Source organism: Scyliorhinus torazame, chromosome 10, assembly GCF_047496885.1.
Source record: "Scyliorhinus torazame isolate Kashiwa2021f chromosome 10, sScyTor2.1, whole genome shotgun sequence".
NCBI classification, from domain to species: Eukaryota; Metazoa; Chordata; class Chondrichthyes; order Carcharhiniformes; family Scyliorhinidae; genus Scyliorhinus; species Scyliorhinus torazame.
The window spans coordinates 149,739,818-149,763,318 of record NC_092716.1 but is presented as its reverse complement, the minus strand read 5'-3'; the positions used below and the strand labels follow the sequence as shown (position 1 = coordinate 149,763,318).

Genomic DNA, 23,501 nt, shown 5'->3' with positions numbered 1-23,501 from the left:
CTGCCCCCTGCTGGGATTCCTGTCACCCAGTGACTGCCCCCTGCTGTGATATCCATCACCTATAAACTAGCCCCTGCTGGAATTCCCGTCACTCAGTGACTGCCGCCTGCTGGGATTCCCATCACCCAGTAACTGTGCCACAGTGGGAGCCCCGTCACCTATCAACTGCACCCTGCTGGTTCTCGTCACCCAGCAACTGCCCCCTGCTGGTTCCTGTCAATGACTGACTCCTGCTGGGGAGAATGGATTAGGTTGCACGGATTTGGATTGTGGGGACAGGCTGGGAAGAAGTAAATGGTTAATATGCTGGCAGGAAATAAATCATCGAATGGGCATGGAGCAGCTAAAAGAAATTAGAACTAGCAGAAACAAAGTGAATAGGAGCAGCCAAATGTCAAAAAAAGAAACAGAAAAATCAAAGGAATGATGCAAAATGGAGGAAGAGCCATTTGTGGTGAAATGGGGCACTGCTGTCCTGGGCTCAGAAAGAATGAGGTAAGTGCAGAACTGGTTGTGTGATGGGCATAAGCGAGCCAAACTAGTTTCAAAAATATTATACTCAGTGTGCACAAAGATGTGATGCTAGCCCAAGAACACTGCACGAGCAATGGGCGGAATTTTATTCTCCAGCCAGAGAAAGGCCAGGACAGGAGTTTCGGGGTGGACACGCCAGTGCCTTCCCAACTCACCCGAATTAAGTTTGGGTCAGGAATGTTTGATGCTGACTTTTCTGCCTGGAACGCAAATAAGACCTTTAAGAGCCATTTAAGAGCCTCATCCCATCATCACTGGTATTTAACTAGTTGTGGGTGGAGGCCATGACATGTTGGCAACCTGTCAGGTAAGCCCTGGAGGGTATCCTGTCAGCTGTTGGCGTGAAGTCTCTTCTACTTGGGTAGCTTATGCTGCCAGAGGCATGAGAAATCCATAGCGAATACCCCTGCCTGTCAAAATACTAGCCCACCTCCACCATCCTGGCTTCAACATATATCGCCGTTCCTTCACTATCGCTGTGTCAAAAACCTGGGACACCCTCTTTAACAGCGCTGTGGGTGTACCGACACCTCAGGGACTGTGGGCGTCTCCCTCTACCTTCTCAAGGGCAATAAATTCTGGCCTATTGGCACACACATCCTGAGAAAGCATTTTTTTAAAAACCTCTGATTGACCGGTAGCTGTCGGGTGTGGGAAGTTCTCCTGACATAGGTAAGTAATCAGATAAGTGCCTGAGAGGCACCAAATCAGATCATGGGGGCACCGAGTGGCTGAAGCAGAGTTGACACCATCTGACCTGCCAGTGGACAAACACACTGCCGCAAGCACTAGATTTCGCCCATTCTAAGCACATTACGCTTTCAATTCTCTGGGCTGACCTCAAACTCGGACTGATGAATTTTTCTGATGAGATAGAATAATGATGGGGTGAACGGGATTAGCAACCCAGGCTAATGAGGTGAAGGGCTTCCTCCCTCCACCAATTGTAATGATTCCATATAAATGGAGACTCTGACAGACTAGGTCTTACTCAGAGGGTCTGCTGGGCAGAATAAAAAGCCAAGCTTAGAACAGCTGGGCAAAGCTTTGTCTTAGTAATAATTCATGTGGTCGACAAGTCCAGAAAGCTTTATAACAAACACAAGAATAGCAAAAGTAAACCACCTAAAATTATACTTTTTGGCCTCTGTTTGAAATAATAAATGACAAATTATGAAGTATGAGATGGTTGGTAGGATATTTCAATAAAATACAGACGTCACTGAATCCAAAGTCTCTTAGTTCAAATTATCTGATTTTATGTTGCACTAAATTCCTAATTTGTGGTGCTATTAACATTACTCGATTTGAACTTTTAGATCAATCTAATTGAGCATAACAAACACTGGGGACCAAACAGACAGACCATGTTAAATGGTCAATTTGACACCAATTTCTACACATGGGCAGATATTCAACATTTTAAAGGTTTAAGACTTGCCCGGACATATGAAAAGGTTTTGCATTGTGTGACTAGTACGAGTAAAGAGAAGAGAAGTTAGAAAGAATCTGTCCTACCCAAGCTGACTTCAGGAGGCTTCTCTCCTACAGCTGTTGTTGTTGGCTGCAACTTTCGGCTGGGCACATCATCCAGAATAATAAGATCTGTTTCGGTGCCGGTTGGCTCAGCTTGAGGCAACAGAAATAAAGACCAATAAATTCTAAGTTTAGGCAATGATTAAGACACACATTTTATAAAGAGAGAGCATACTCCAGTGTCCATGACAACCAGTCAAGCTTTACCCAACTGAAACCAATGGATAGGCCAAGCAGAGGAAGAAAGCCGAGCTGGACAGACCTCTGACATATTTCACGAATACAAAGTACTTTGCCTCCCCCTTGATTTTAAATCCATTTATTTATTTGAATCAGTATATTTTTTAAATGTTTGTTTCTGCCCTTCTACTCTGTCCTGTACAATCTCCATTGCAACCCTCAGTAGTATAGAACACTATGTGGGAATGGGCAGGTCTCCTGCCTCTGTGCGACTTCTCCTGACACTGTGCAATGTTTGATTTGATGCCAGCAAGGTATGGTCGTTCTCCTGAGGGAGTGCAGTCGGTGAGTTTTTCCAGGAGATTGAAAGCATCCCGTTAAAGAACATCAGAGAGAGCTTTGTACTCCATGGCAGAGAGGGAGAAGATCAGCAAGGCTGTCCATTGCATGTCCTCCTGCATACTACAGAACTTATTAGCTAAGTAGCTGAGCTACTTGCTTTGGTATCACATATGTGTCTGCAATGCACACACTCAGCAATTCAGGCTGCAACCTGCATGTCAGTGTTTCCAAACAAAAGTCAGAATGAGCCAAGACCCTCCACCCATTGGTCCTTCCTGAGTTCCCACGCAAGGTGGTGCTGCTGTAGCGTTTGGAAAATTAAACGTACTTGCCAGGGAACAATGAGTTTCAGTATATTAATCGAGAGTGCAAGAAGGAGGAGAATGCCAGCGTTAACAACTTTGAAGCTTGTTACAAAAACAAAGAGGTTATAATGACCACGTTTAATTTTCACATCGACTAGATGCAGAACAACTCGAGTCGCAAATGCAGCAAATCACTTGAGTATGTGGCAATTTCCTGGAACAAGCTTTTCTTGAACCAACAAGACAACAGGTCATTCGAGTCATGTTAATGAGTAATCAGCCTAGCTGAGTCAGCATTTTCGAAAAAATATTTTTTTCATTTTATTAAATACAAAATAGATAAAATAAACAAATTTACATATATTAACCATAAAAAACAGAAAAATAGAACAACCCATCATAAAACAAAAATCCGCCCCCTCCCATCCCCCCTTAACAACTAATGGGGACCAATTCCTTGAAATAATCAATAAACAGCTGCCATCTCCGATAAACCCCTCAATTGCTCCCCTCATAGTGTATTTAACTTTCTTTAACTCCCCGCGCCCGTCTGTATTTCCAGTGAATCTAACACCCCAAATATGGCCACTAAAGGACAGGGCTCCTGCTTAGTCTTCAAAATTGATGACATGGTGCTAAAGAAGCAGACCCAGAAAACCACGAGCTTGGGCAAGGCCAGAACATGTGTGTGTGGTTAGCGGGACCTCCAGAAAGCGCTCACACCCGGTCCTCCACCCCTAAAAAGAAGCGGCCCATTCTGGACATGGTCAGGTGTGCCTTAAAAACGGCCTAAAAATGGATCAAACCAAGTCTCATGCATGAGGAAGTGGTCATCACCCCGAGAAGGGCCTCACTCTACACCTCGTAATCCTATACGGGCCCCAATTCCTCTTCCCACCTAACCTTAAACCCCCCCCAAAGAAATCAAATCTTCACACAAAAAAATCCACCCAGAAATGCCAGAAGTGCACCCCTCTTCCGACCCCACAAGCGAAAGGACCCTCTCCGTTAGAGATGTTGGCAGTGTCAAGGGGAAAGTCGGGAAAATCCATCTCACAAAGTTGTGAACTTGGGAGATATCTGAATGAATTTGAACCTGAAAGTCCAAATTTTTCCGTCAATTCCTCTAGACTGGCAAACTGCCCCTCTCTCCAGCCCCTTCCCCTCCCATCCCCCAAATGTGGCCTCTAATGTCACCAGCTCAAACAGATGGTTAGCACAAATGGGACCAGCTTCGACCTGACCCCAGAGTAAAATGTTTTGAAAATTGTCCCCATTTCTTCAATATGGAAACAACAACTGGATTTGACAAATTCTTTGCTGGTGAAAACGGGGGTGAGGCCGTCACTAATTCCCCCAGACCAGACCCCCTACATCACCTTGATTCTATCTGTACCCACATAGCCCCCAGGTCACTACACCAACCCAACACCTTCTCTGCATTAGCTGCCCAGTAATAAAATATAAGGTTAGGTAATACCAGGTGCCCCAACTGTCTATCCCTTTCAAGGACTGCCCTACGAGTCCTTGAGATCTTAACCCCCCCACACATCTCGAGGATGATATCAACTTCAAAGACAAAAATTGTGGCAGAATGTTCTTCTTGATCGACTGGGCCCTGCCCATCAAGGATAGGGAAAGGTTATCCTACCTTTGCAGGTCAGTCTTGACTTTACTTATCAGGCTAGCATAATTCAGTTTACGAATTCGGGCCTAATCTCGAGCCACTTGGGCCCCCAGACACCTAAAACTGGATCCGGCCAAGTGAAATGGGGAGACGGTAGCGCAGTGGTATTGTTACTGGTATTGTCACTGGACTAGTAATCCAGACACCCAGGGTGCTGCTCTCGGGTCCCAGGTTCGAATCCCGCCATGACAGATGGTGAAACCTGAATTCCAATAAAAATCTGGAATTAAAAGTCGAATGATGACCATGAAATCATTGTCGATTGTCATAAGAACCCATCTGAATCACTAATGTCCTTCAGGGAAGGAAATCTGCTGTCCTACCTGGGTCTGACCTACATGTGACTCTAGCCCCACACAGCGATGCGGTTGACTCTTAACTGACCCCCACTGAAATGGCCTAGCAAGCCATTCAGATCAAGGGTGAATAAAACAAAACCCCAGGTTGGCCCCCCTCCCTGGGCGATTCACCGGAAAATGCTTTTAACTTAGATTTAACTTGTATCCAAAAAAGGAGCCAAAAGGTTTCCCATTGTGAGCACCTTCACGCTGTCAGGAAATCCACAGGCGTGAGTCTGCTGCCGGTGAAACGGGCGATCCCACCAACGGAGAATCCAGCCCTGTTTCTTTCTCTACAGATGCTGCCTTGCCTGCCGAGTATTTACAACATTTTCTGTTTTCATTACTGTGGACAGTCTTTTTCACAACAGGTTGAAATCAGCCTCAGCTAAATGGAGAATTTTAGTTGCTGTTTTTGCTTTCCACCATTTTGAACATTCAATCATATTATTATCACAATTAGCTAGATATTCACTGGCTATTGGGTGTTAATGTCATCATGCTCATTACTATATCTAGAGATGTTAGGAAATCGGATCCGGAAATGGGATCAAAGAACTAGTGGGTAATTTAGGGGTTAACAGACTGAGGGTAAAACTGCTAATACCGAGTCAGATGTATGCACCCACACCTGGGCTGAGTTACATTGTCCCATTTAGACTTAAACTTGTTAATGGGAATAAACAAGATACCCCTGTTCAGCTGGGGTAATTCACTCAAGATCCATTGTCCTCCGGGACACTCTGATCTGACCAGCTATTAGCCCATTACAGAGTCTGATGGCCTCTTTTGTCTGTAAATTGTAGGTTAATTACATATTCATAGCATGGCCTGTTCTTTTGTGTAAACAGAGTGGGCAATCAGAAGCTCATATAGCATTGATGAGTTTAAGTCTGGACACCGCAGGACAGAACTATTGTTTGAGGGGCTGGGCAGAGCTCAGAGAGAGAAAATAATCCTGATCGAACAGGTGGGGGCAGAAGGATTTGGAAAGCCACCGTGAGAGGTCATGAAAAGCAGCGGTTTTCAAAAAGGGGTCTGAAGGAACTACACTAACAATAGGAATATATTCTGTAGACGCAAGTATCATTGTTGCCTGTCTGCCTAAGTGGAGATGAGAGACATATGTTCATTTTACGTGCAATTTAATGGGAAATCGTGTTGGGGTTAAAAGATACATGTAAGCTGTTCTTGTTGGGTTTGAAGTTTAAAAGTTTAAACAATAACATTTTGTTTGTAAAAATAACAAAGCCCTAATTCTTATGAAATCACCCCTGGAGTGAATCAATCTTCCACACAGTCTTAAAACTTGAAAAACGTTTCAGTTCTGGTCCAGTATCTTAGCCACTGTTACGATTTGGTCTGGTGTCCCTAACAAAATCAGTGACTCATTGCCGGGATTCTTACATATAATTCCTTGTTTGGCTTGGGGTTATTGAACTTAAAGACAGTGAGAGTTTGGAACAATTGCATTCTTTCCGGGTTTGAAATTTGAATAGGGAGTGATAGCTCTGACAGTTGCAAAAGGTTTCCTGGATGTGGGAAAATTGCTCGGGATGATTTGTAAGGGGAATCTGAAACAAAGTTTTCATGTTTTGTGGATAACACAAGCCATAATATTTAAACTTGCCAGTGACACAGCCTTACCCATTAGAATTATCTCGAATCCAGTTATAAATGAAAGAATTGGAAAAACCCAATTAATGGAAATGGAAACGGAGAGAGAAAAAAGCCAAAGAGAGAGAAGAAAAAGAGGTGAGAAAGACTCAAGCAAAAATACAAAGACATTTTTATTTGCATGGACTGTATCAGAATGTAGTTGAATATTGCCGTACATGTCACACATGTCTCAGGTCAAAAGAAAACCTCAGACGGTAATCAAACCAGCACCTTTAATACCCATTCGAGAAACCATTTATGAGGGTCCTAATTGATTGAGTGGGACCCCTGCCTAAAACATAACATCGGAATCAGTATCCGATGACTATAATGGATGTGCCTACTAGATTTCCGGAGGCAATTCAATTGAGAGACATTACATCGAAGAGGGTTGTAGAGGAGCTAACCAATTTTTTTTTACTAGATATCGACTACCAAAAGAAATTCAATCAGATCAGGGGTCCAATTTTATGTCAATATTATTCAGGGAAGTTATGGATAGCTTAGGAGTTAAGCAATTTAGCTCAGTGGATCATCTGGTTTCGCAAGGGGCATTAGAAAGATAGCATCAAACTCTAAGGACCATGTTGAGGGCCTATAGTCAGGATTATCCAGAGGGTTGGTATAAAGGAATTCCATTTGTACTATTTGCAATTAGGGATGCATCCAGGGATGCATTTTGGTCATGAGGTGAGAGGACCACTTAAATTGATCAAAGAGAGGTTAGTAAGTCAGCGGTCAAAGACAACATTGTTGGACTGTGTCAAACTTTAGGGAGAGATTAAACCGGGCTGGTGAGTTGGCTAGAAAGCATTTAAAATTGTCACAAAATGGGATGAAGAAAGGGGCGGATAAAATATCAAAAATGTATCATTTTGTTAGTGGGGAGAAAGTACTAGTATTGTTACCAATGGTAGGGGAACCATTAAGAGCAAGATTTAGTGGGTCTTATCAGATTGAAAGGAAAATGAGTGAGGTAAATTATTTGATAAGAGCACCAGTCAGAAGGGGGGAGTTAGAGTGTGTCATGTTAATATGCTCAAAAGGCATTTTGATGGAGAAGGAAGGAAGGAGTAAGCGTTAGTCATTGTAACTCAGGGAGAAGAGATAAATCCAGATAATCCTGAAATTGACATTCCTCAAATTAAATTGGACAGCAAGGAAGCATTGAAAAATTGGGATACATTATTGAGTTATCTTCCGGAGAAAAATCCAAATGACCTGAAAGAGTTATTACAGTCACATAGAGCGGTGTGTGGGATAACTTGGGACTACAAAAGTAATTATACATGATGTAGGTATGAGAAATGCTTTTTCCATCAAACAACACCCATGCAAGCTCTCTGTGCTAAAGAAAACACAGGTACAAACGGAGATAATGGATGTACATAGACGCAAAACAGAACTATTTGACAGAGTTAATGAAGGGTCGAAGGTGAAGAAGCTTAGCTGACCAAGAGTGCTTTTGGAGTTGGGTGAACAGGGAGTTAGGTGAAACTGAAAAGACGGAGTGCAGAGCTCAGTCCGGGCAGGAGCTGAGCACAGCTGAGTTTCACCAGCACTAAGGTCGAATTCCTGTTCTCATTGACTTCGCAGTCAGCGTCAAAGTGAAACAGTCGTGAGTATAAAAAGTGATTTTTTGGGGGGGGAGGAGAGAAATAATTGAGAAACAGCACAAATAAGTGTATGTCAGGGTTAGTATATAAATTAACATAAGTAAACAAAGTGCTGTTTGGGTGGGGTAAAGTAACTTGGCAGGGCCTGGGATCCTGAGAGAAGTTCAGCAGGGATAGATGCACAGCCAAAAGTAGAAGAGACATCAAGGGAGTCAGGAAGTCATCAAATGCCGAGGCCAGTTAAGTCACAAGGGAGTTTGGCAAGATTGGATGGTATATATTTTAATGCAAGGAGTCTGATCAACAAGGCAGATGAATTGATTGCACAAATTAAAATATGGGGGTATGATGTCATTGCTCTCATAGTTGAGAGCGGGGCAGGATTGGCAGCTCAATGTTCCAGGATTCAGGATCTTCAGGCGAGATAGGAAAGGAGGTAAAATAGGAGGGTTGTTGAAATTTTCACCAGGGAATCAATTATAGCAGTAAGGAGCAACGACATCTTAGAAAGCTCTTCAACTGAAGCAGTATGGGTAGAAACTAAAACCCAAAAAGAAGCAATCACATTGCTGGGAGTGTTTTGTATGCCCCCTACCAGTCCAAGAGAAATAAAAGAGCGGATATGGAGGCAAATTTCATAGAAGTGTAAAAATAATAGGATATTGATAGTAGGGGATTTTAACTTTCCCAATATTAACTGGGGTAGTCATAGTGTGAAAGATGCAGAGGGAGTGGAATTTTTAAAATGCATCCAGGAAAAATTTTTAAGCCAGTACGTAGAAGGACGTACAAGAGAGGAGGCTGTCTTGGACTTAATTTTCGGTAACAAAACTGGGCAAGAGGTTGAAGTACCAGTGGGGGAGCATTTTAGGGCTGGTTTAGCACAGTGGGCTAAACAACTGGCTTGTAATGCAGAACAATGCCAGCAGCGCGGGTTCAATTCCCGTACCAGCTTCCCCGAACAGGCCCCGGAATGTGGCGACTAGGGGCTATTCACAGTAACTTCATTGAAGCCTACTTGTGACAATAAGCAATTATTATTATTATTATTTTGCAGACAGTAATCACAACTCTATTAGATTCAAGATTATTATGGAAAAGGACAAGGAAGGTGTCTGAAATCAAAGTTCTAAGCTGTGGGAAGGCTGATTTTAATAAGATCAGATATGAGTTGGCTAGAGTACACTGGGAGGAGACACTTTCAGGATGTAGGTAGGGTTCTAAATGAATACTTTGTGTCAGTGTTCACTCATGAGAGGGACAGGGTGGGTATAGAAAGCAGGGAGAAGGGCTATGATAAAATGAAAAAGGTTAACATAGACAGAGAGGAGGTTCTGAGTGGTCTGGCAGGCTTAAAAGTAGACAGACCTCCAGGGCCGGGTGAAATGTATTTCAGGCTGTGAGGCAAGGGAGAAATAGCTGCAGAACTGGCAATAATTTTCAATGCTGGACCTGTATAAATTGTTGGTTAGGCCACAGCTGGAGAACTGTGTACAGTTCTGGAATCCAAATTATAGGAGGGATGAGATAGCGCTGGAAAGGGTGCAGAGGATATTTACCAGTCTGTTGCCTGAGCTGGAGACTTTTAGTTATGAAGAGAGATTGGATTGACTTGGATTGTTTTCCTTGGAGCAGAGAGACTGAGGGGGGACATGGTGGCACAGTGGTTAGCACTGCTGCCTCACAGCACCAGGGCCCCATGTACGATTCCAACATTGGGTGACTATATGTGTGGAATTTGTACGTTCTCCTCATGTCTGTGTGGGTTTCCTCCGGGTGCTGCGGTTTCTACCCACAGTCCAAAGATGTGCAGTTTAGGTGGATTGGACATGCTAAATTGCCCCTTAGTGGCAAAAAAGGTTACGAGGGGTTACTGAGATTGGATGGGAGCATGCACCTAGGTAGGGTGCAGGGTTGGTGCATACTCGATGGGCCGAATGGCCTTCCTCTGCCCTATAGTGATTCTATGATTCTATGATTGAGATGTATAAAGTTAAGAGGGGCATAACTAGAGTAGACAGGAATAAACTTTTCCCCTTGGTGGAGGGATCAATGACCAGGGGCATAGATTTAAGGTAGGAGATTGAGAGGGGATGTGAGGAAAGCTTTTTTACCCAGAGGGAGGTGGGAGTTTGGAACTCGATGCCTGAAAGGGTTGTGGAGGCAAAGACTCTCATAACATTTAAGAAGTATCTCATGTGTATTTGCGATTCCAGAGCATACAAACCTATGGGCCCAGTGTTGGGAAATGGGATTAGAATCGTTAGGTGGTTTCTTTTGACCGCTGCAGGGCCTTTTTTGTGCTACATGACTCTATGACTCCAAGCATGGGAACTTCATCCTGCAGAACGTATTAGTGATGGTTACAGGGAAGAGAAAGCGAGCTTGGAAAGGCAGTTTCGGAAGAAAGCTAAGATCCAGAAGCAGTTTGCACAGGAACTCCAGCATACCAGCAATCATCTGCACGAGATCAAAGAGGAGCAACATGCGAGGGAGTTACTCACAAGACAGCAGGTTGTAATGAAAGGAACTGCAGGAACTGCGGAGCTTCAGAAGCAGTTAAATTCCTATCATAATGGTGACACAGGAAATTATGACACTCAGGTCTGGTTCGGAGGAACAGATGAAGGACTAAAGCTGTCTCACCGTTTCATAGAGAGCATCGTCCGTGGTGGAATGTGAAATCTGGAGACTGAAGAGCTGGTTTAAATATAGCCAGAATATTCAGAAAACTTTCAACATGAAACGTCTGGTGTTTTACAGTATCAAAATGCACCAGCTGTTACCAATTACTGGACTTTCTTCCCATTTAGTTGAATTGAGCCCATCATCTCTGGTCTGAATAGATTTTAAAAAACAGGTTCAAAGGCTGAATGACCTATCCCAGTCCCTAAGATGGAAATGTGGAAGGAGAGTGCCAGTATTAACCAAGAGGAAGATGAGAAGGAGTGTCAGTTGCTGAATCTCAATAAGGGTGGGCCTTGATGAGGAGCCGGCAATGGACAGTTTCTGGGTGAAGTAATTGGAGGCTTAGTTGAAGAGGTGCCATTGCATATTGAAAGGAGCTGAGCTCAGCCATATAACATCATTGCAACAGAACAAGGTCTTGGCAGTGAAAGTACCAAAGTATCAATCAGAATATTAACAGTAATTGAGGGACAATGAACAGGGAAACATACAAATACCAATCACAACACTAAACCTCAAACGTACCGTACTCTGGTCTGCCCGATGCAAGCAACAACGTTTGAGTGATCTGATTATTCGTCGTACGAGATGTAGCAGCCCATCCAAAGTCAGAAGTGGAGTAAATTCTTGTGGTATTTGCTGATCCAGGAGTTGTTAACTTTAATAACTGACCGGTAGACTGTTTGGAGGAAGTGGTGAGGGGGTGTATTTCTCGCTTGTCATTAGCATTAATGGGGACTAAGGGCATTTTCGGTGAATGAAACAAAGGGGAGGTCAATCGGTCTGGTATGGCGGAAGAAGACATTGCAGCAGTCGATAAATAGATAGGGAGCCTTAACTGACCGGTAGACTGTTTGGAGGATGTGGTGAGGGGGTGTATTTCTCGCTTGTCATTAGCATTAATGGGGACTAAGGGCACTTTCGGTGAATTAAACAAAGGGGAGGTGAATCGGTCTGGTATGGCGGAAGACATGACAGCAGTCGATAAATAAATAGGGAGCCCTTTAGATGGCGTCTGTTCAATCACAACATCCTGCAGAGTAGTCCTGGCTGGAAGATCACTCTTTTCTCTTAAGCCTGGGGTAGTTTGTTGCCTGGTAGGTATTCTTGCAACATCAGTCGTTACTGTAAAGTCTGGAGAAAACCCTTCAACAAGACCTTTTGGCTCAGACTTCAAAATTTCAGGAGTACTCCCACTTTCTACAAACAGGATAGTCGGCTCTGGAGATGCTGAGATAGAGAACCTTTTATTATCACCCAAGACTGTACTGAATTCTGAGAGAGTTTCTGTAGGCTCGGAGCTCAGTATTTCAGAAGTACTCCCACTTTCTACAGTCAAACCACTTGGGTCAGGTGATGATGCTTTGAAAGGAACCCATTTTGTCTCAAATACTGTGGCAGTCATTAGATCCAAGTGAATTTTGGCAGATTCTGAACTCAGTAATTCAGGAGTACTCCCACGTTCCACAATCAATTCAGGAGATTCTGTGACAGTGCGGTTTGTTCCTATATCCGGCTTTTTGAATGTTCTATGGTCCAACGGGGATTTGGGAATAAAGATTCCGGGGCGAGTTGTAATCTCCGCAGGTAGCTCAGTGGGATTTGGAGTCGGTGGGATTGCAGATGTCCCATCTCTGCGTTCAAAGATTGTGGGCTCTTGCGTGTTAGACCAGGTGGAGGTTACACCAGACATATTTTCACGTTCACTTTCAGTATTTGTTTGCAACATTGATGAACCTTTCAGGGTGGGTGGGAAATCCGAGTAGTCTACGCTGACCTTGTTGCTGCCTATTGTTGCATTAATTCCTGGGATATTGCCTGAAATCACTATCGAAGGGGGAGGCTGAGTGATGCTGCCTCGAGTAGTCAAATCTGTATCTGAATGATGCTCTGGTTTGGCTTCTGTAACTTGGTTCTTTATAATTAATGGTATTATTCTCCTTGGCCCAATGTGTGGTGTCATATCACCAGCAGATTGAGAGGCGCGCATTGCCAATGTTGTTTTTCTGAGGCTGTTTACTGCATATCCTAGTGTTATGGATAATGGATCCAGCTTCACCGTGATGCCTGGAGTCACCCTGGATTCAGGTCTGGTTGGCTGCTTTTCAGGGAGACCCGAATTCCCTACTGAAGATGGTGCTGTTGAGTGGATGTCTGACTCTGAAGAGTTGTGAGGTGAAGATTCAGCAGACCCAGGTGATCGAGTTGCTGTTTCACTTTCTGCTACCATCGCGATCCCAGTAGCAATGTCATGACTCTTTGCCGAAGTCACCAGTGGGTATTCTACATGTATTAGAAAAAAGAAAAACAATATTTAATTTCTATTACTCAGATTGCTGCCATTCAATTCACTGGAACAGGGGTAGGTCATTCTTTGCGCATGTCTTCACGGAGGATACAAAGAAACCTCCCAGAACTACTAGAGAACGAAGGGACAAGTGCGAATGAGGAACTGAAAGAATTTAGTATTAGTAAGACGTAGTACTGGAGGAATTAATGGAACCGAAAGTTGCTAACCCCCTAGACCTGCTGGTATACATCTCAGAAGCTTGAAAGAGACAGGGACTGTGTTGGTGGTCATTTTTCAAAATAGAATAGATTCTGGAATGGTTCCTGCAGATTGGGAGATGACAAATGTAACCCCACCATTTAAGAAGAGGTAGGGAGAGAGAAAATTGGGAACTACAGACCCAGAATCAGAATCCCGACAAGGGCAGAAGGAGGCCATTCGGCCCATCAAGTCTGCGCTGACCCTCCAAAAGAGCACGCTATCCAGCCTCACTCCCCCACCCTATCACAATGGCCCCTTAAGCTAACCTACACATCATTGGATATTAAGGGGCTATTTACATGGCCAATTGACCTAACCTGCATATCTTTGAACTATGGGAGGAATCCGGAGCACCCAGAGGAAACCCACGCAAACATGGGGAGGAAGTGCAAACTCCACATGGACAGTCATGCAAGGCCCGAAGTAAACATGGGTCCCCAGCACTGTGAGGCAGCAATGCTAACCACTGTGCCACCGTGCCGCCCCCAAGAAGAAATTATTCAGAGCCTGTTCAACTGTTTCCAATAGGAGGGAAATGCCCGAATCTATAATAAAGGATGTAATAACTGGAGACTTAGAAAATAATTTATCGGACTGGCAGAGTCAATGTAGATGTATAAAAGGGAAATAAGTAATGCTTAACCAACCTGTAGGAGCTTTTGGGGATAAGGGGAACCAGTGGATGTTTTATACTTTGATTTTCAGAAGACTTTCAATAAGGCCCACGCAAGAGAGAAATTAATAAACAAAATTAGAATTTATGGAATTGAGGGTAATATGCTGGCATGGATTGAGAATTGGTTAACGGACAGAAAACAGAGTAGGTCTAAATGGGTTGATTTAGGGCGGCACGGTGGCAGAGTTGTTCAACACTTCTGTCCCATAGCTCCAGCGACCCAATTTCGATTCCGGCCTGTGTGGAGTTTGCACATTCTCCCCTGTCAGCGTGGGTTTCCTCCGGGTGCTCTGGTTTCCTCCCACAGCCCAAAGATTTGCAGGTTAGGTGGATTGGCCATGCTAAATTGTCCTTAGTGTCCAACGGTTAGGTTAGGTGGGGTTACAGGGATCAGGCGGGGATTGGGTCTAGGTGGGGTGCGGTTTTGGAGGGTCGATGCAGACTCGATGGGCTGAATGGCCTCCTTCTGCAGTGTAGGGATTCTATGATTCTCAGGTTGGCAGGCTGTGACCAATGGGGTACCACAAGGATCAGTGCTTGGGCCCCAACCATTCACAATCTATGCCTGCTTTTGCTTCCTATGTTCCCATATTCCTATTCAGCTCCTCAAGTCTATTCTGCCATTCACTGCGATCAGGACTAATGTGTAACTCAACTTCTTTAACTTAGCTGGTCCATTTTAAAATCAAGAAATAAATTTGGATTATAAGGCTAGTCTCACGCAGTAATGGTGCCATGAAACTATCATCAATTGTTATAAAACCCCATCTGGTTCACTAATATCCTTTAGGTTTAGGGAAGGAAATCTGCCATCCTTAGCTGGTTGGGTCTGCATGTAGCTCCAGGCCCACAGCAATGTGGTTGACTCTGAACTGCCCTCTGAAATGGTCTTGCAAGATACTCAGTTCAAGCGCAACTGCCCTCGGAAATGGTCCAGCACGCCACTCAGTTCAAGGGCAATTAGGGATGGGGAACAAATGCTGTCCCGACCTGCGACACCCACATCCCATGAAAGAATAAGTAAAAGCCTTCGTTCCATATCCAGCATCTATCTCAACAAATCTATTGACATCTGTCTTGGGTAATTTCAGTTTACCAAGCATCCACAGCTTTTCAAAGGAACATTCCAGATTTCTGCTGACCTATGTGTGAAAAAATGCTTCACTCAGAGGAGGAAAGTTGAAAAGACTAATGACTTCCAAAATGTTTGAGTGGAAAATGGAAGATGGTTTAAATGACAGACGGGACATCAGCTGGACCAGGTATCATGGGAGAAAAGCTGGAAAAAAACTCAGCAGGTTAAGCAGCATCAATGAGATCATGGCTGGTCTGTGGGCTAACTCCATAATCTTGTCTTTGACCCATATCCCATAATACCTTTGCTTAATAAAAAATGTATGTATCTCAGGTGTGTGGATGGGGGTGGAGGTGGGGTGGGATGTAGATCCACTGCCTGAGTGTAGAGTAGAATTTACATTCACGGAGTAGAGTATGGATTTAATCTCAACAAAGGTTGCCGAATAGGAAACCCAGTGAATCAAATGGAATATCGCTTTTACATCCTGTCCAATATTTTGCTCCATTGAGCAAAATCAGTTAACATGTAAAGCCAATGTTTCACCCAATCCCATAATTTCCTCGAAGGAAAGTTGGGTTGAAACTGACCCTCGGAACCTGCAAGGTGCTGGAGGTGTTTTGATATGCTCATACTCATTCAGTACAAAAGTGACTTGCTAACCAGATAAATCTGTTTTAATGATGCTAGTTGTGGGATAAATATTGGCCAGAACACTCGGGAAAACTCTCCTCCATGAACTTGAAATTGTTAAATGTTCCCAACAAAATAACATTTTCACTCATCACGTAGGGATAAAAATTCCACGGGCTCAGCAGACACCGTAAAGAGAGAGAGGAGGCAGTGGCGTAGTGGTATTGTCACTGGACTAGTAAACCAGAGACCCAGGGAAATGCTTTGGGTGCTAGGTTCAAATCACACCATGGCAGGTGGTGAAATTTGAATTCAATAAAAATCAGGAATTAAAAGTCTAGCGATGACCATGAAAACATTGTCGATAGTTGTCAAAAAAAACATGGTTCACTAATGTCCTTTGAGAAAGAAATTCTGCTGTCCTTACCCGGTCTGGCCTACATGAGACTCCAGACCCACAGCGCTATGGTTGACTTTTGACTGCCCTCCACTGAAATGACCTAAGAAGCCACTCAGTTCAAGGGCAATTAGGGATGGGCAACAAATGCTGGCCCAGCCAGCGAAGCCCATATCCCTGGAACAACTTTAAAAAACAATTTTGATGTATTAGTGATTTTGATCACTGTAATGGTCATACACACTGTAAAACAATGTGACTCTACAACAATCATTACTGATTCACACAATGCAGATCAATGTGAGTCTATAATGACCAATACTGTGACACAGACTGTAGATCAATGTGAACTTATAATGACTATTACTGTGTCACACACTGTAGATCAATGAGTCTATAATGACCATTACTGTTTCACACACTGTAGATCAATGAGTCTATAATGACCATTACTGTTTCACACACTGTAGATTAAAGTGAATTTATAATGACCATTACTGTGTCACACAATATAGATCAATGCGTGTCCATAATGACCGTTACTGTTTCACACACAAGATCAATGTGAATCTATGGTGATCATCTTCTTGTATAATTTTGCTTTACTTCACTGGAAAACCATATTCAGTAATTTGAATGTTTTTGAAAATTGCATCCAATTGTGTAACCCAAAATAAAATTCCAGTTATCTGCTGTCTTTTTTTTAAATTCTCGGCTGATTCCTGTCAAAACTGAAACAGTTACAGGTGCTGCATTGAATTGAGAAACAGCTAAGAGGGAAAAAGCGAACTGAGGAAGTACCTCTTGTAATCTGTAAACTGCTGATCATGCTTTTCCCTGAGATGTTGGGGATGATGTTGGTTCTTGTTATTGCTGGCTCAGCAGGAGACAGTGTTGATGATGAAATCTGAGAACCACAATTTTCATATTCTGAATGTTAGAAAAAACATCAATCAATTGATGTGACAAACACACATCCACACAAACTGTCGCACATATGCGTAAACACACATGGACACACACACAAAAAAAAGTACACATGTATGCAACAGCAAACAGGGGCTGCTTCATGATTAAGTCCCAGTTGTCTGCCAATGCTACTGTCTTGAGACAAAGATAAGCATAAACTATCTATCACACAGATCCAGATTCCTCCTCCCCATTAGCAATTACGCTGCCGGCCTGTGATGGCACCAGACAGTTAGCTCCGCGGAAATGCCAGGTGAGAATACCATCCCCACCCAAAATGTGACAGTCCTTGAACTCTACCAGTTTGTGCCAGGATTCCCTCAAAAAGAGGGTATCTCCCAATCAGATCCCTTTAAGATGAGGAAGATTTCCATCAGATCCCTTTATAATGAGTAAATTTCCCATTAGGATAGATTTATTTATCAGTGGTGGATGGAAATGTCACATACCTGTCGCGTTGAAGCAGAACACGTCAAATGTTTTGGTCTCTAGCTTGTAAATTGTGTAGACCCCTGAATTGTTCTTGGCACAATGGGGGTGAGCATTTACTCGAGGGATGGCAATAAGCGGACCCTGGATCCACCCGTATCTGTGGAGCAATGCAAGGCAGGGCATACATTGTGATTGAGAGCAGTGAATATCAGTAATTAATATTCTGATTTGTGAAACGAAAACGTGTGTGCTTAAAGTCTCCTTGATCTGATGGTTGAAAGTTAGTTGTCCCAGATGCCTGGAAAGCCCCCGAGTCCATTGTAAATGAATGCCTTTAGGGAAGATTTCCACCAGCGTTGGTTCAAATCCATGACTCGGCTGTTGTATTTCATCAAAGCTTTGTCTCTTTACCTTGCCCTGCCCTTATGGCAGCTACATCTCAAGCTGCAATTTGCCAAAATGTTCGCTCTTCAATGGGGAGAAATGTCCATCTGGGACTTTGGATAGCTGGTGATGATGATGAAGGTAGTTTTAACCATGACCTTAGCCTGTGAATCATCTGTTATTCCCCAGATCCAGCCTGAAAACTCTGTTCCTCCCACTTCCACTCTGTCTTTCTCATGTCCCTCGTGTGCTTGTAACAAATGAGAGGGGTCTCAACTGTTCTGGTTCCAGCACAACTTTGGAAATTCTCCCTTTACTTGTGTTCTGGATGTACGCAGCTCAAAACCAGAATAATTCTCTCCTTTCCACTGGGAAAAGTGAACTCAAAAGAGATTGGAAGGGGAGACAGCTTTTTATACAAAGGAAGGGTATCCTGATTGGGAGGAATGTGCAAGGAAATGCAACCTCTTTAAAAAGGGATTCTGATTATGGGGCGGGGGGGGGGGGCGTGCTATTAAGGAAACGGGAAGTCCACACAGAGTAAAATAACGAATCATAGTTTATTTACACACTATTCACTGCCTGGCAGTTCCCTACTGAGTTCCTGTTCTGATTGGTCTCTTACTGGACGACCTTTTATGCCGAGGTTAATAAAGACCCCCCCCCCACCCCACACGGGGGAGCTTGTACTCTGTAAGGATCATGGGAAAGATAATCACTCCCATCCCGTTGGCCCCATGCGGGCTATTACAGGGCGCACTCCCCCTTTTTAAAAGGAAATCTGATATGGGGGGAAATTCCCATTTTGAAAGGAAAACTGGGAGTGTGGGACCCAGGGACTCCTGGACAGATGGAGCAGGGAACTGCCTCTTTTAAAAACATATATTGTCCATTTAAGTGCTCCTGACAAAAGTTAGTTTACATTTGCTTGATTGGATGAGACAAGCAGCAGTGGGAGGGGTACCAAAACATTTCACAGCTAGAGGGGAGTTTACAGAGGGCATAAAAAAACAACTTCTCAACTAGGTGGCGGTGTTGTTACTGTATTATGTGTTCTTTTTTGGGTGTTTTGTTACAATGAATGAAAAATAGATTGGGTTGGGATATGGAGGGGTTTTGTAATAGGACTATGATTAAGGAATGATGATCATGTGTGTTCTGTGTTTTGTAAATAATTTGAAAGTATCTTGAATAAAAATATTTTTACAAACAACTTCTCAAATATTTTGCTGATTGACTCTTCTACATGAGGTTGATGCATCATATCCCTACTTGTACACTGCTCGAGGCCACAAATATTGGGGGGGTGGGGGGTTCCATTTATTTATTTTTGTTTATGTTTTAGGAAAAAAGCATCATTTAAGATTAATCCAAATGGGTGGCAAAAATTCTGTTTGGCTTCCTATTGGCTGTGGGAGGGCAGTGTGCCCAGGTGACAGACCAATGGTAAGAGTGTGGAACGTCACATGATGAAACCTCCAGATTACACCCTATCAAAGTTGGCAACCTGAGGCATGAGACAAGGCTCTGTTTGGGGAATCCAAATGCTTTTGTAATGAAAGGATATTTAGTTGGTGACATTGTCTTTCTCAGCCACCAGGGCGAGACAGACTATTCCAGTCGACTGACCTGAACTTACCATCCCATTTCGAACAAAGAGATGGGCTTTCATTCTGAAATGTCCTTACCTGCAGGTTTCGTAGCCTGCTCTCTGGGCCCTCGTCAATTGTTCCAGTGTTGCTAGGGTGGTCCCAAGGGACTGGCACAGCTCTGCTGCAGCCTTAAAGTCCAGTTGGTAGCGCCCACCTGACTCCTCCTGAAAGACTCCATGATGCCTGCACTCCGCATTCACATCTGAAAACATAGAACAAAGCCCCTTACTGATTCTGATCATAGTCATTTCACACCGACACATGCACTTAACACAGGCAACTCAGCCATGCACGTTTACAAGGATATCAGCTCTTGCAGCACCATTTCTGTTTTCAGTTACAGACATTTTTTTCTACATTTATGCATCCTCAATCATAGTCCCCAGGGGTAAGAAGAAATTGGGCTGGATTCCCCGATTGCCGACGCCGAAATCCCTGTTTACAGCCATAGAATCCCTGTTTATGCCAGAATCGGGGGCGGCGCTGTTTTTGCGATGCTCCGCCCCCTCAAAAACAAGTACGCCGTATGGACGGCTACAGAACATCACCCAAGGCCCTCCTCCGATGCGCCGCCCCCGATAGGCCGAATCCCCAACAGCGTGTCCTCACACCGTTCGGGGACCTCGCGTGGTGGCTGCGGACTGTGTCCAGTGTTGCCACAGTCGGGGGAGAGGCGTTCCGCTGGCAGGGGGGGCTTCTGGGGGGACTGGTCCGGGGTGGCGAGGCTGGTTACACGAGGGCATTTATTGGCAGGCTGGGTCCGCGCGCAGCCGGTGCCATGTTGCACGGTGTGGCGGCCACAGGCCGCCGCCACGCGCATGCACAGCCATGGACCCAGCCATTCTGCGGCCGTATCCGCAGATAAAGCCGATGTCTTTACATTGTGTGGCTGCTAGCCCCCCACCGGGATGGAGGATCGGTGTGGGGGCGGCGCCAACTTTCTGGTCGTAAGACCAGTCGGTTCCTGCGGACATAGCTGCAGGATTGGAGAATCCAGCCCATTGTCTCTCATTTTTGACAACTATTTTTCTTTCTTATAAAGAAAACACAATAAAGATTATCGACCGTGACTAGATCTCGGCTGTATTGCTATAGACTTGTGCTCCAGGGCCTGTCACACCTCTAGCCAGCTTTTTCAGTACAGCTACAACACTGGCATATCTCCAACAATGTGGCAAATTGCCAAGTTATGACTTGTCCACAAAAACAGGACAAATCCAACCTGGCTCCATCAGTCCATTCTCAATCACCAGCCAAGTGGTGGAAGGAGTCCTTAACAATGATATCAAGGTTCACTTATTTCTACTTGCTCACTGATTCTCAGTTTGTGTTCTGGCAGGATCATTCTGCTCTAGGCGTCATTCTCACCTTCGTCCGAACATGAACAAAAGGATGGAATGTCAGTGGTTACAAGAGATTATATGCAGAGAAACAGGCAATTCAGCCCAAACAGCCTGTGGCCGGGCTTATTCTCCACTCAAGCTTCCTCCCATCTTTCCTCATCTAAATCTATTGTAACCATCTATTCCTGTCACACTCATAAACATGTCTAATTAACCTTCATTCACTTCAATCATTCCACGTTCTCACCACTCTTTGGGTGACGGGTTTCTTCTGAATTCTCTGTTGGATTTCCTTGTGACAATCTTATATCTCTAGTGATGTCCTTCCGCACAACAGGAAACATTCTCTCTGTATCCACTCTTATCAAAACCTTTTTAACAGACCCAGCCTATCAATCCTTTCCTGATGTGTATAGCCATGCATTTATAGTATCATCTGTGTAAATATTCTCTGCCCATTCTCCAGTGCCTCTGCATCCTTTTTATAGCATGGCAACCAGAACTGAACACAAAATACACCAAGTGTGATCTCACCAATGGTCGACACAGATTTACCATAACATCCCTACTTTACAATTCTATCCCTCGAGAAATAAAAAAACAATGCTTCTGTTACTTTTTCTTAAATTAACTTTACTAACCTGTGGTGCAATTCTTGGTGATTGATGTATTTATGCTCCAGGCTTGTACCTTCCAAGCATTAAGTAACCTCCCAATTCTTCCTATCAAAATGTGTGACTTCACCTTCATCTCTATTGAAATTAATTTGCCAATTATTTCCCATGCTGCAAACTTATTAATGTCCTCTTGCAATTTGTTGCAACCTTCCTTCGCATTGACCATTTCCCCCACCTCAATTTGGCCTCATTGGCAAATTTAGAAGTTGTGTTTTTCATTCCAAAGCCCAAGTCATTCATATAAATTGTGAATAGCAGTGATCCCAGCAATAATCCTTATGGAACGCCATTTCTCATTTTCTTCCACTACTTTACTCCTACTCCTACATTCTGGCTTGAAGCCCCAGCTAGCAATCCATTCTGCCACTTGTCCCCTGGACTCCACATTCTGTAACCATATTCATTAGGCTACTCTTGATAAATAACATCTATTGCAATTGATTGGCCTGCAGCTCTCTTAGGGCAGCACGGTAGCACAGTGGTTAGCACAGTTGCTTTACAGCTCCAGGGTTCCAGGTTTGATTTCTGGGTTGGGTCACTGTCTGTGCGGAGTCTGCACATTCTCCCTGTGTATGCGTGGGTTTCCTCCCGGTGCTCCGGTTTCCTCCCACAAGACCCAAATGACATGGTAATTTGGACATTCTGAATTCTCCCTCTGTGAACCCGAACAGGCGCCGAAATGAGGCGACTAGGGGCTTTCCACAGTAACTTCATTGCAGCGTTAATGTAAGCCAACTTGTGACAATAAAAATTATTTTTATTATTAATCCCTCCAGGAACCGCAGCAGCATGCCTGGGAAGAAGTGTTGGGACATGGAGGTGAGGTAAGTGCCAGAGTTACCGTGGAGGGGAGGGACTTCCCAGGGACGGGGGGGGGGGGGGGGGGGGGGGCGGGGCGGTAATTAGGGCATCGAATATAGGTTGGGGGTGAGGTGGGAGGGAGGTCCATGGATGTCCAGTAATTGAAAGGAAAATCCCCCCCCCCCAGTCAGAAGGAGGCTCCCAATGAAGGCACCCCACCTCATCTCCCCATATGAAATTTACAATTTCAAATGTATCTATTTCCTCCCCTGAGAATTCTGGCACTTAAATGAGGCTGGGTAGGAACAGGCCTTTAAAGGCCTAGGCACAGAACAACTGAAAGCTGTAACTAGAGCGGTCCGAGTATCTAATTTTATACAAACAAGTGAGCTACTTCAATTGCTGGTTGAGAAATTGAATCCCATTTATCAACTAGAAAAAGTGTTAAATTCTGACACGGAATCCAAGCCAAATTTGAGCTGGAAAAGCTCAAAATAAAGCTTTGAGTTTCAGGAGAGGGAAAAAGAGAGAGAAAGAGAAGCTTGGGAGATAATCCCAACTCTGAGAATTGGAAATGAAGTTAGCTCAAAAGGAGAGAGGGATTAGACAGATGCAAGCTGCAGGGAAAAACTCTGGGCTGGATTCTCCATTTCTGAGAACTGTGTTGACGCCAACAGAGAATCCGTGGAATTTTTCCGTGGAAAATCGACGCTGCACCTGCACCGATTCAGCTACTGGGTGAGGGGCCAGCACCAGTGGCGCATGGAACACCATCAATTCCCATGAAAAGTGGTGCGGAATTCGCTGGGTCCGTGATGGATACTCGCAGGGCTGACAAGCTGTAGCCACGCATAAACAATACACCCCCCACACACACACTTATCAAAGCCAAAAAGACGGGACACGTTGTTCTGGAGGGCCCATACAGCTGATGGGTCGACTGTGGCCAGAGGGCACCCATGGGGGTGCCCCGGGCGGATCACCTATACGACCCAGGGCACTAGGTTTAAAGCGGGCTGTCTGCGG

At 44.3% G+C, this 23,501-nt stretch overlaps 1 protein-coding gene across 2 annotated transcripts in view; it reads right to left on the bottom strand.

Annotated features, from left to right (window-relative positions):
* cd44b (CD44 molecule (IN blood group) b) overlaps positions 1-23,501 on the bottom strand; it is a 90,620-nt gene that overhangs the window by 14,595 nt on the left and 52,524 nt on the right. The window contains exons 2-6 of one of the 2 annotated variants that reach the window (XM_072518817.1): positions 19,691-19,856; positions 17,636-17,775; positions 17,019-17,147; positions 11,411-13,168; positions 2,053-2,163 (exon numbers count right to left, since the gene is read on the bottom strand). In XM_072518817.1, the coding sequence (XP_072374918.1) occupies positions 2,053-2,163; positions 11,411-13,168; positions 17,019-17,147; positions 17,636-17,775; positions 19,691-19,856 (2,304 nt within the window). Of the gene's footprint in view, positions 1-2,052; positions 2,164-11,410; positions 13,169-17,018; positions 17,148-17,635; positions 17,776-19,690; positions 19,857-23,501 lie in introns of those variants that run through there. The other variant, XM_072518818.1, reaches the window with a different exon arrangement.